This window comes from Lemur catta, chromosome 8 (assembly GCF_020740605.2).
Source record: "Lemur catta isolate mLemCat1 chromosome 8, mLemCat1.pri, whole genome shotgun sequence".
Lineage (NCBI taxonomy): Eukaryota > Metazoa > Chordata > Mammalia > Primates > Lemuridae > Lemur > Lemur catta.
Window position 1 is genome coordinate 23822883 of NC_059135.1, and position 13607 is coordinate 23836489.

General features: G+C 36.0%; 1 protein-coding gene across 1 annotated transcript in view; it reads left to right on the forward strand.

Moving 5' to 3' along the window:
- Nucleotides 1-13607, forward strand: part of ACADL (acyl-CoA dehydrogenase long chain) — a 35043-nt gene that overhangs the window by 9178 nt on the left and 12258 nt on the right. The window contains exons 4-8 of the mRNA XM_045559519.1: nt 278-442; nt 6302-6368; nt 8350-8514; nt 11352-11453; nt 12613-12726. Coding sequence (XP_045415475.1) covers nt 278-442; nt 6302-6368; nt 8350-8514; nt 11352-11453; nt 12613-12726 — 613 coding nt within the window. The remainder of the gene's footprint in view (nt 1-277; nt 443-6301; nt 6369-8349; nt 8515-11351; nt 11454-12612; nt 12727-13607) is intronic.

Consider the following 13607-nt stretch of genomic DNA (forward strand, 5'->3'; position numbering starts at 1 on the left):
TACCTCTTAATTCATTAAATAAGTGTTTATTGAGCTTTGTTAGAGCACTGTTATTATGATAGAACCAGAAATTAAAAGATTAGTAAAAACAAAAAGAGAAAACGTTCAGGGATGTCATCACAGGTTTGTGAGCAGACAGGCTATGACAACACAATGTGATTAAAAACTTTAATACTTTGTTGTTGCATTAGTCATTTTTTAATTGAAAATCAAAGAAACTGAAAACAGAATAACTATTTTGTGTTTTAAATTTTCTTCTTGTTTTTTTTTCCCCAAGAGCATATTCAAATTGTTCAGGCCCAGGTTTTAATCTTCATTCAGATATTGTCATGCCCTATATTGCAAACTATGGCTCAGAAGAACAGATTAAGCAATTCATCCCCCAGATGACTGCAGGCAAATGTATTGGTGCCATAGCAATGACAGAGCCTGGGGCTGGAAGGTAAGTCAACATGTAATTGGCTTTGAATTCTTGGAAGCCCTTACATTTTCTCAGTACTTGGTTATATAAGACTCTGAACTGGGTACTGGGAGGAAAACAAAGATGAACACATAATTCATGACCTCAAGTAAAACTCAGTAGGAAAATAACAATGAAGTGGATTTTAGTATGTGCTCTGTTTGAGATACTAACATAGTTTTATGAAAATAAAATGGTGGATTATGAGTTGAATTTTCAGCATGATGAATTTTAGATGTGGGGCAAGTCACATGTAAATGTCAAGCAGCTTGTCAAAAAGTGTATTTGGAACTCTGGAGTCATGGAGGAGTAGCAACAGGTTTTAAAAGTCTTTCATCGGCCGGGCGCAGTGGCTCATGCCTGTAATCCTAGCACTCTGGGAGGCCAAGGCGGGAGGATCACTTGAGGTCAGGAGTTCGAGACCAGCCTGAGCAAGAGCAAGACCCTGTCTCTACTAAAAATAAAAAGTAACTGGACAACTAAAAATATATAGAAAAAATTAGCCGGGCATGGTGGCGCATGCCTGTAGTCCCAGCTACTCTGGAGGCTGAGGCAGGAGGATCGCTTGAACCCAGGAGTTTGAGGTTGCTGAGAGCTAGGCTGACGCCACGGCACTCTAGCCCGAGCAACAGAGTAAGACTCTGTCTCAAAAAAAAAAATAAAAATAAAAAAAATAAAAGTCTTTCATAGACTGGGCATGGTGGCTCACAACTGTAATCCAGCACTTTGGGAGGCCAAGGAGGAAGGATTGCTTGAGGCCAGGAGTTCAAGACTACCCTGAGCAACATAGCGAGACCTATCTCTACAAAAAAATACAAGTAAATTAATTGGGTGTAATGCTGCAGGCCTGTAGTCCCAGACACTAAGGAGGCTGAGCCAGGCAGATCACTTGAGCCTAGGAGTTTGAGGTTTCAGTGAGCTATGATAGTGCCACTATATGCTAGCCTGGGTGACAGAATGAGACCCTGTCTCAAGGAAATAAATAGATAAATAAATAAATACGTAAAGTCTTTCTTAAATAAGCCAGAATTGATGCAGTGGGAATAAATAAGATCATGTATTCAGTCGTTTGCTGGTTATTTAGTAAGTGCCTTTAATATGCCAGGTATACAGTGGTGAGCAAAACAGATGTGGTCTCTGTACTTATTGAGGAGAATGACAAGAAGAAGCAAACAAATACATTTATAATTATAAATTATGATAAGTATTGTGAAGGAAACAGAGTGCTATGCTATAGACTAATGGGATGTTTGTGTTTGGTGAAAGAGGGAAAAACAAATGTAGATATAAATACTAAGAAAGACCTGTGACAAGTGGTTGTATTAATATTTAAACTGAGATCTGATGAAAGAGAAGGAACCAGTTATGTAAGAATTGGGGGAAGACCTTCCACATAGCAGGACCTGATGCTCAAGGGGAAAAGTGGAAGGACAAAAAAGGGACCAAGGAGTAAACTGTGGGGATTGTTTCGTTTAGAACTGTACGAAAGAAAATGGAGCAACAGAGAGATGGATTGAGAGTTTGAAAAAAGTCTAGACATGTGCTGTCTGTTATAAGTGAAAAGGAAAGTCAGTTGGAAAGGCGGCAGTAGGATAAGAAGGAGGGGTTAGTAATGTCGAGAATGAAGAGTTCATGGCAGGCCACCGATGATCTTTTCACTGTGATTTCAGTAGCGAGGAGGGGCAGAAAACTTTAAAAGGGAGTGAGGTTATTGAGAAAACAGAAGCAAAGAATACACACTAATTGGGTGGTGACAGGAAGTGGAGAGAGGAGGAAGTAATTTGACAGGCTAGAATGGGAAGGGAGATGATTTATGTCAAGGAGAGCAGGGCCTTATGGGCCAACAGGAAGCAGGTAGTGCAAAATAAGAGTGTAAAGATGCGGTGAAGTAGTACAAAAAAACCCAGGATTTGTTTCTGCGAAGGTCAGGTGCTACTAATTTATGCTGATAAATTTTATTTATTTTATTTTTTTGAGACAGAGTCTCGCTTTGTTGCCCGGGCTAGAGTGAGTGCCATGGTGTTAGCCTAGCTCACAGCAACCTCAAACTCCTGGGCTCAAGCGATCCTACTGCCTCAGGCTCCCGAGTAGCTGGGATTACAGGCATGCGCCACCATGCCCGGCTAATTTTTTTCTGTATATATTTTTAGTTGGCCAGATAATTTCTTTCTATTTTTAGTAGAGACGGGGTCTTGCTCTTGCTCAGGCTGGTCTCGAACTCCTGCCCTCGAGCGATCCACCCGCCTCGGCCTCCCAGAGTGCTAGGATTACAGGCGTGAGCCTAAATTTTCTTTTTTGATAGTATTATTAATTTTTACATTTCTTAATATTCAATAGTGTCACTTAGCAACATGCTAAAATTGTATTTTTCTCTTCAAGGTATAAATCTATAATTACAGGCCAATACTGATACTTAACTTTGCCGAAGATAAAAGGTTTTTGTTCACTTTGTTGCCTAAATAATGTGATCTACACAAGTAGAAATTTAATCTTCTTCCTTTGGTTTTAATTTCATTCTCTAAGATAACTGGCTGGCTGCCAGTATGCAGATTGAATTGTTTTAGCTCTGTGATCAGTACGTTTCAGTTCTAACCCACGGCATGTTAGCTTTTACCTAGAAGCAAGAGAATAAATGAGATCTTGATTTATGTCCAACTTACACATGCAAACAAAAGCTCATTTGATTTTTGTTTAAACTTTCTGCCCTCGTCTGTGGTTAGGTATATGTAATTAAGAAGGAATGAGAATGGAGAAAATAGCCAGATCTGGGGGGAGGGAAGGTCAGTGAGAGTCATGGGAGGATAGCAAATCAGTCAGATATTTAGAGAGATGAGTAAAGGTAAGAGAATGCAAGAACAGAGAAAAGCTGCAGATGAAGAAGAGTAACAGAGGGTTGAGTAATTATGGTGAGAAATAAGGAAAATCATGGAGGAAACGGATAGAGAAGATGGGACATGATTCATTTTGTCTGCCCTCAGATAGGTTGGCCGCTGTCTGTATTCATGCTTTGATTTGGCCTCCATGAGAAAGGCTGCAATTGCTGGAAAACGTCCAAAATTTCACTGCCTTTCCCCTCCCCTGTACATAGGAGGCTTCATTGTGTACAATTATGTTTAATTTGTATGTTACTTTAGCATTTTATAAATTTTTTCATGTTGATTTTATTTGGCTATTATAATAATCTGTCTGGAATATAGAGATAATTGTGTTCTTTATATAAGGGGAAGAAAGAAAATGACAAATGAAGTATTTTGACCAAGTTCATAGAGCAAATTGATGACTGTGTTGGAGTTAGAGTATTCTGACACCAGCTGTGTGATTTTGGGTAAAATCTCTGAGCCTCAGTGTCTATATCAGTGAAATTGAGATAATGATACTTAACAGGATTATTGTGAGGATCAGAATTCTTAGCATTACTAAGTAGTATATTTTTAAACAATTTTTAATATTTCATGTTTACCCTTCAAAAATGTAAGTATACAAACTGAGCTATGTCATTACCTTTATATTTTCTTTGATATGTCCCTGTGTAGAATTGTTTTCATAAACTATGTACAGACTTCAATAACTGATATTTATGATGAAAATTATGATGTCAGAATACAACAGCATTCAGCTTCAAAATGTCCACTGTCAACATCCACCCTTTTGATGATAATCAAGCTACAGATTGGTTCACATATGTCTGTCATTTAACGTCTTTCAAATAGGTGGCTCTATGTTATGCGATCTCCTCCTGAAACTTACCTATGATGTTTGAAGTTAGATGTGTAATGGATAATTGCAATTCATGTTTCTAATATCTGGGTGTGTTTGAGATCCTCAAGACTATTCCCAGGTTCAATAAGACTATTCCCAGACTCATAAGACTCAGCTTATATTGCATCATGGCTAGGATTTATTACAGTAAAGGATACAAAGCAAAATCAGCCAAAGAAGTATCATGGGCAAACCATAGAAAACCAGGAGCAACTTCAAGAGTTCTCTCCCAGTGAAGTCACATAGGGCATGCTTAATTCCTTCAGCCACAAGTTAGAACATGTGTGAAGTATTGTCTACCAAGGTGCAGCTCATGCCAGGGTTTTATTGGAGACTGATCTCATAGGCACCCTCTGCCTAACGTGTCAAGAGTTGAGATTCCCAGAAGGAAAGCAGGCATTCAGCATAAACCACATTGTTTGCACAGTTTAGACACAGTAAGCCCCTCTTACGAGTTCTGAAATCCAGTCTCTCAGATGCTGGCCATGGGCAACATTGCAACAGGCCTTTCGAAGAACAGCAGTCTTGGGCTTGCTATTTTAACTCTTTTCTGTATACTTGGCATTTTTAATAATGTAATTCAACAAATGTTAATTGAATGCCTGTTATGTGCAAAGCAATATGCTAGGCACAGGGCAGATGAACATGATCTTGATGTACACCATATCCTCAGGAAGAATGAGTCAGATAAGTGGGGTAGCTGGGAAAGATAATACATTTTTATTAATAACTGAAATTCAAGGTAAATACTCTAAGAGTATATTAGTTTCCTTATGGCTTCTGTGACAAATTACCACAAACTTGGTGGCTTAAAACAACAGAAATTTATTCTCTTATAGTTCTGAAGGCCAGAAGTCCAAAGTCAGTATTATTGGGCCCAAATCAAGGTGTCAGCAGGGCACATTCCCTCCAGAGGTTATGGGAAGAATCCACTCCTTGCCTCTTCTGTCTCTTGGTGGCTGCCAGCATTCCTTGCCTTGTTGCCTCATCACTCCAATCTTTGCCTGTGTGGTCACATTGCCTTCTTTTCTGTCTGTGAAGTTTCCTCTGCCTCTCTCTTATAAGGATGCTTGTGATTGCAGTAAGGGCTCATCCACATAAAACACGATGATCTCTCCATCTCGAGATCCTTAAGTTAATCACATCTGCAAGACTCTCTTTCCATACAAGGTAACACAGATTCCTGGATTAGGACCTGATATTTGGGGGGGTCATTATTCTGCCTAATACAAAGAGTAACTTTAAAAAAAGTGCCATGGAGTATAAAATATAAAGATCACATACAAAAAGAAGAATCAGAAAAATTTCACAGCAGTAAGTGATGTGTACTATTTATACATGAAGCTTTTTGATGTGGGGTACTTAAGTGTTTGACAATAGGATTGCTTTAAAAAAATTATGATAAATCCATATGATGACATTCTGTGAAGCTAATAAAAATTATAGAAAAACATTAGATATTGTTAAGAGATCAAAATCACAAGTAGGATTCTAATTTTATGAAAATGCATATATGGGTATATCTATGTCCATAGAAAAATATTGGAAGGATATATTTTAAAAATCTTCATTCCAGGAAGTAAAATTATTTTTAAATTATTTTTCTCCTTTGGAATACACTGCCTATATTCTTCATATTTTAGTTACCAGTATTTGTTTATTTTATATTTAGAAAAATAATCTAGTCTACTTTTAGAGCAGGTTTGTTAGAGAAAATGGCATTTGAGACAGTTTTTTTAATAGCTAAACTTTGGATGAATAGAGATAGGAGAAGGAGCCAAGGTATATAAAGGCAGCTAAGTACATAGTGACACATAATCTTGAAATGTCATCTGAGTCCAACCACTCTATAAAATCTGGCTAGTTTATCTATTCTTAATCATATATTTATTTGTATAAGTGATTTATAATATTAAGACATCAGACATGATTTTTTATTGCAATTGTGTGAATGTGCCTAATATTAGACACTTTTTATAATGGCATACCAGTTTGAATAATCTTATGACATACATACGTACATACATTTGTACAATTTAATTTTTACCAGTTGATGAATTTTATCTTTTCTTTCAATTACAGCGACTTGCAAGGAGTAAGAACAAATGCCAAAAGGGATGGCAGTGACTGGATTCTGAATGGAAGCAAGGTGTGTAAAGAGGGAATTCCATAGCCCTTGTTTCCAGAGTCGTGCCGTGGATAATAACGTCTCAAATACTACTCAGTGTTGGTTCTATTAAATCTAAGAATTCACACAGAAATTGAGTTTAGATGTTTTGGGAGACAGAAATTTACAACATTTATATTGCATAAGATCGGTGGTAGTCTCTTCTATGTTCCGTTTTGCATGTTCCTTCACTAAGATGGCAAAGGTTGTTTTAGCTTCCAAACAGCCCTTCTCAAACCAGAAAAGGGGAATGTAAGGCTCACATTGCCCAAATATGGGACAAACAATACCTAAACTTTATGTTGATGAAATATTGGGAAAAAAGTTTTTTATAAATATCAAGAATTGTTTCACAAGATCCTAGGAGAGAAAAGTATCAGAGATAGAATTCAAGGAAGTCTTTGGGCAATTATGTTCCAGGGTCTGCTGAAGGACTAGTTTTTGTTTGTTTATGTAAGCTAATAACTTTGCATTTACAAAAGTGAGTCACTGGTGTTTTTCAAATATACTCTAATAAATATTAGTCTAAATTGGTCATCCTAAGAATAAACAGGTGCCAACTCCAACATATAATCAGTTAACTCCCTGCGTATAGAGGGCTTGTTTTGAAAAAAGAGTGGGATATTTGGTCAAAAGTGAAATGGGAACCACATTGTCTTATGCCTCTAGCTTTCTAAGCAGGCCTAGTCTGCTCAGTTGTGGGCTTCTGTGGGAACCACCCAGGAAAGGTACCACAGACTCTGTTTCAAAAATTCCATTAGGAATAGTAAAAACAATTAAAAGCAAGTAAAAGTAAAGGAATGTGTAAGCAAATATAGTATGTCTGAACTAATGCAATCATTAAAATACCAACACAGTTTTTAACAGTATAGGAAAATAATTATATATTAATATTAAATGAAAAGCAGGATATAAAATGCACACATCAAATAATTTTAACTATATTAAAAGAAAAAAGATGAGAAAGGAAATTCACAATGATGTTTGTATTATGTACTCATGGAGAGTTATTTTTTTCTGTTTCTTTGTAACTTTGCACCCTATCTATATAATACCTACCATGCGGATCTGTTATTTTATAAGCATTTAATACCCCCCAAAAAATATTAGCCCTCATCAGGGATAATTTCAGCCCTATTCAAATTTTGACGTCATAATTAGGAAAGAAACTGAGAAAGTCTATTTACAAGGAGAATTCTCTTATAACTTTGTTAGAAAGGTAGGTATACACGTCTAGATCCTAGCAAGAAATGTGGCTTAGATAAAGACTTGTAGTAATCAGCATGTAAAAGGCAACTAAAGCCACGAAAGTGGTTTGGATGACATAGAAAAGATGCAGAATGAAAAGTTATAGTAATATTTGCTCTGGGTATATTTCATTTTCTGAATCAATATCATCTATAATTTCTCCTATTTAGTTTGTTGTTTTTTTCCTCCTTAATCATAGTCTCTCTTATTTAGGCCATTTTGAAAAAAGGAGGCCATGAATTATAAAAAACAAAACTAGACCTTTTCAAAAACTGGTAAATCTAAGAGTACAAATACTTTAATAAAAGTGCCATTTAGAGAATATTTCCTTATCAGTGACTTCCTTCTAAAATACAATTTATCATTTTAATAGATAATTTGGTTTTATTTTTTAAAAAAATAATCTTATTTTATTACTTATTTTATTATTTATATTATTTATAATATAATATAATTATATTATAAACATAATATAATATTAATAATGAGAAGAAAATGTATAGGCTTCATTCTTTGAAGCATTGGGTAATTTTTCACTGATCCTTGATAACTTCATGTGTAAATAATCAACCTTGCAAATTCTTGGATAGGGTACTGAGAGAGGTATAAAACATATCTTGTCTGCTTTAGTATTCTTGAGTAGCTTCCCCTAATCATAACTTGCCCATGGATCTGAATTACTGTGATGCATTACAGTGTACTTGGGGTTTTGCAGGTGTTCATCACTAATGGGTGGTTAAGTGATGTTGTGATTGTAGTAGCAGTCACAAATCGTGAAGCTCGCTCTCCAGCCCATGGCATTAGCCTTTTTCTGGTGGAAAATGGAATGAAAGGATTTATCAAGGGACGAAAGCTACATAAAATGGGATTAAAAGCCCAGGTAAGTCATAATATAGATCATATTCAGGTAATAATTGAGTTTACTATTAATCGTCTAGAAGACTTACGTAGAGTATTACATGTGGCGCAATTATACCTTCCTATGCTGAGTTCCTAAAATATGCTTTTCAGAAATCATAATGGAGATTTATTCCCATTTATGCCACTGTATTTTTCTCTGGTGGTCAGCAATGGAAATAAGTCAGGGTATTTTGAATATCTGCTTTAGAAATGGCAAAATTAATGGCAATAAGCCATCTATTTATAAAATTTTATTGAAGAAAATTGTGAAGAACAGAAAATGTTTTTCTATACATTACCAAAAACACAGGTTTTACTTTATATGTATTGGAAATCCTTAGTACCTAGTACCTAGAGAATTGGACAATATTACAGACAGAATGACTGTGTATTGCAGTGGGAAAGCTACAAGTTTTAGAATCAGATGAACCTGGATTTGAATTCTTGTTTACCACCTAGTAGGCTTCTAATTAACCACTCCAATTTGGCTTCCAATTTGTTGGTTTTTTGGTTTTTTTCTTAAATGGAAATTACAGCCACCTCATTGGGTTACTGGGAGATTTTTATTATTTTTATTTATTTATTTATTTATTTATTTTCTTTTTTAAATTTCAGAATATTATGGGGGTACAAACATTTTGGTTACAATATATTGCCTTTGCATCACCCATGCCAGGGCTACAAGCATGCCCATTCCCCAGATAGTGCGCTCTGCACCCATTAGTTATGAATTTACCCATCCCCTCCTTCCCCTCCCATCTGCCCAACACTTGCTGAATGTTAGTACCATATGTGCACATACATGTTGATCAATTAATACCAACTTGATGGTGAGTACATGTGATGCTTGTTTTTCCAATCTTGTGATACTTTATTTAGTAGAATGGGCTCCAGCTCTATCCAGGATAATGCAAGAGATGCTAGATCACCATTGTTTTTTGTGGCTGAGCAGAACTCCGTGGTATACATATACCACATTTTATTAATCCACTCATTTATTAATGGGCACTCCAGTTGTTTCCACATCTTTGCAATTGTGCTGTCAAAAACATTCAAGTACAGATGTCTTTGTTACAAAATGACTTTTTTTCTTTTGGATAGATGCCCAGTAATGGGATTGCTGAATCAAATGGTAGTTCTACCTATATCTCTTTGAGGTATCCCTATATTGCTTTCCACAGAGGTTGTACTAGTTTGCAGTTCCACCAGCAGTGTATGCGTGTTCCTGTCTCTCTGCATCCATGCCAACATTTATTGTTTTGGGACTTTTTGATAATGGCCATTCTCACTGGAGATAAGTGATATCTCATTGTGCTTTTGATTTGCATTTCCCTGATGATCAGAGATGTTGAGCATTTTTTCATATGTTTTGTTAGCCATTAGTGTATCTTCTTTTGAAAAGTTTCTGTTCATATCCTTTGCCCACTTTTTGATAGGGTTGTTTGATTTTTTTCTTGCTGATTTTCCTGAGTTCTTTACAGATTCTAGTTATCAGCCCTTTACTGGATGTGTAGCATGCAAATATTTTCTCCCATTCTGTAGGTTGTCTATTTGCTTTAATGACTGTTTCCTTGGCTGTGCAGAAACTTTTTAATTTGATCAGGTCCCATTTATTTATTTTTATTGCTGCTGTGATTGCTTTGGGGGTCTTCTTCATAAATTCTTTGCCTAGGCTGATGTCTATGAGAGTTTTCCCAACATTTTCTTCTAGAATTCTTATGGTTTCATGTCTTAGCTTTAAGTCTGTTATCCATAGTGAGTTGATTTTTGTAAGAAGTGAGAGGTGCGGATCCATTTTCAGTGTTATGCAGGTGGCTATACAATTTTCCCAGCACCATTTTTTTTTATTTCAGCATATTATGGGGGTACAAAAGTTTAGGTTATGTATATTCCCCTTGCCCCCCACCCTTGCCCCGAGTCAGAGCTTCAAGCGTGTCCATTCCCCAGAGAGTGCGCATTGTACTCATTATGTAGGTATACACCCATCTCCTCCCCCCTCCAGCACCATTTATTGAATAGAGATTCTTTTCCCCAGTGTATTTTTGTGTCTGCATTGTCAAAGATTAGATGACAATATGAAGATGGTTTTAGATCTGGGTTCTTAGTCCTGTTACAAAAGTCTATATCTCTGTTCTTTTGTCAGTACCATGCTGTTTGGTTTCTATAGCCTAGTAGTATAGCTTGAAGTCTGGTAGACTGATGCCTCCCAATTTGTTCCTTTTGCTTAAGATTGCTTTGGGTATACTGGGTCTTCTCTGGTTCTCTGGTTCCATGCGAAGCATAGAATTATTTTTTCTAGATCTGTAAAAAATGATGTTGGTATTTTGATAGGATTGCATTGATTCTGTAGATCGCTTTAGGTAGTATAGACATTTTAACAATATTGATTCTGCTGTTCCATGAGCAAGGTAGGGTTTTCCATCTGTTTATATCCTCTACAATTTCTTTTCTCAGTGTTTTGTAGTTCTCCCTATATAGGTCTCTCATCTCCTTAGCTAAATATATTCCTAAATATTTAATTTTCTTTGATGCTATTGTGAAAGGTGTTGTGTCTTTGATTTGATTTTCAGCTTGACTGTTATTGGCAAATATGAAACCTACTGATTTGTGTGCATTGATTTTGTATCCTGAGACTTTGCTGAACTCATTTATTAATTCTAGGAGTCTCTTGGTTGAATCCTTGGGGTTTTCTAGATATAATATCATATCGTCAGTGAAGAGTGAAAGTTTGACCTCTTCTACCCCCATTTGGATACCCTTCATTTGGGTTATTGGGAGATTTAATTAAGATCATTCTCTGTTTCATTGGTCTCTTAGGATACTGCAGAACTATTCTTTGAAGATGTACGGTTGCCAGCTAGTGCCCTACTTGGAGAAGAGAATAAAGGCTTCTATTACCTCATGCAAGAGCTTCCACAGGTTAGAAGTGTTTAAAGATTCCATCTGTTGATTAGATGATGAACTGAAATAGAATAATATAGAACTATATAAATCTATGCACACAAAATTTGTGAAATAGCCAATCATTTGAGTATTAAAATTGTAGTAAAAGTGTGAGTTTTATAGGCTAGATAAGTAAATAACTGAACTCAGAGATATCTAATCAAAGCTTATAAAGTGAGTAGGAACAGTAGGTATTTCAGTTCCTTGATTCTTTCTTGGAATGATTTTAGCTTCTTAACTGCAAATCAAGAACTTTTAGCTCTTTGTAAGGAAATTTCACCAAAACATTTGAAAGTTTTTAAATACCAACTGTGAATCAAAAAGAAAAGGTGTTAAATTCAGACTGAAAAGTTTTAGCTACATAGCGTCAGTCCCCAAGCACTTTTTGGAATGTGGTTGCCAAGCCGTCACTGAGCCTCAGATGCCAATGTAAGTGGGTACACCTGCTTGGTGGCTGCCTTGCCATGGGCTAAACATGGAATTGGAACAAGGGCTAGGAACACTGGCACTTAAATAGAATATGAAAATCACCAGCATGATGGAATTAAACTGACTGAGGCTACTTTTACACTAATAGATAGAATTTAACCTGTGTATTTTAAAAATGTTAATTTGCATAGATACATTAAGTTACATTGGTGCACAGAGATAAATAAATTTAAAAACTGTGGAATTTACCACGTATGAATTTAGGCAGATGCAATTGCCCTATGACAAACTGTACTTTTAAATATATCCTTCTTTCCCTAAAAATGAATAATTTCTTGCCTTTAATAGAATCTGATTGCATGAAAGAAAATTTCTATGTTAATAAATATCAGATTTTTTCTAATTAAAAAAAAACTGTGGAATTTCTTTGCTCATATATGAATAAAGAGAAGAGGGGATTAAATAAATTACATACATATAATAAAGCATTCATAAAAATAAAGGATTTACTTTATAGAGTTATCCTTACAGATATGTCAAAAGAATCTCATAAACACCTGTGGGAGCCTTTTCTTATAAAGAATTAATAAATTAATCATTAGGAGTTTATTATAAAGATTATTTATAGGATTTTTCATAAATGAAATTGAGTGAAAATCACTTGTATAATTAGAATAATGTTTAAGACCCAATTTTTATATTGTAGGAAAGGTTGTTAATTGCTGAGTTGGGAATTTCAGCCTCTGAATTCATGTTTGAAGAAACCAGGAACTATGTTAAACAAAGAAAAGCTTTTGGGAAAACAGTTGCCCACATACAGGTAAGCTTGTCATATGGTTTAATATTAGATGATATCAGTTTACTCATCTGAAGTGGGTCTAGTGTAAACAAATTTGGGGTAATTTTCATATAAGGTGAAAATCACTAAAGGAGAAAGAGTAGAGAGTAAGACAAGAAGAGGTCCTAGGACAGAGTCCATGAAAAAAACTACAAGATTTAAAGGTGGAATGGAAAAGGCAGACTACAAAGAAGAGTGGGAATGAATAGTTAGAAAGGAGAAAGCAAATCAGGAGAGTGTTGTCACAGAAGCCAAGGAGGAAAAGGGGTTTCATGTAGGCGGGAGTGGGGCCAAATGCTGCTTCAAGGAAAAATAGGATGAAGAGTACTGTTTGGATATAGTAATGTGGAGATTATTTAGCAGGAGCCATTAATGGTGGCAGAATTGGGGGGTGACAGGCCAGAGTAGAGGAATAGAAGGAAGTAAAGATACTGATGGCAGGCAACTCTTTGCTGAGTTTGGCTGTCAATGGTAGTTGAGAGGAAGGATGGTAATAGAAGAGGGGAGAGGGTGGGGAAGGATTTGGGAGTCAAGGGAGATACTTGGGGGTTACTAATTTTTTGTTATTATTGTTAGGATGGGAATACAAGAGAATATTTTAATACTCAGAGAAAGGATTTTGTAAAGAGGGAAAGATTGTAGATGTGGATGGGATAATCAAATGAACAGGGTCTTTGAGAAAGGGTAAGGTTGTGGGTATTGACACATGTGAAAAGATAGACTTTCCCATCTCCGTAGGAGAGGTGTTCCTCCATTGTATCAGGAAGAAAAGAGGAAAGGAAAGGTGTGGGGGTTCAGTTAAATGCATAGCGTTGTTGGTAGAAAACTACAAAAGTTCTTTTCAGAAGACTTCTATTTCCTTA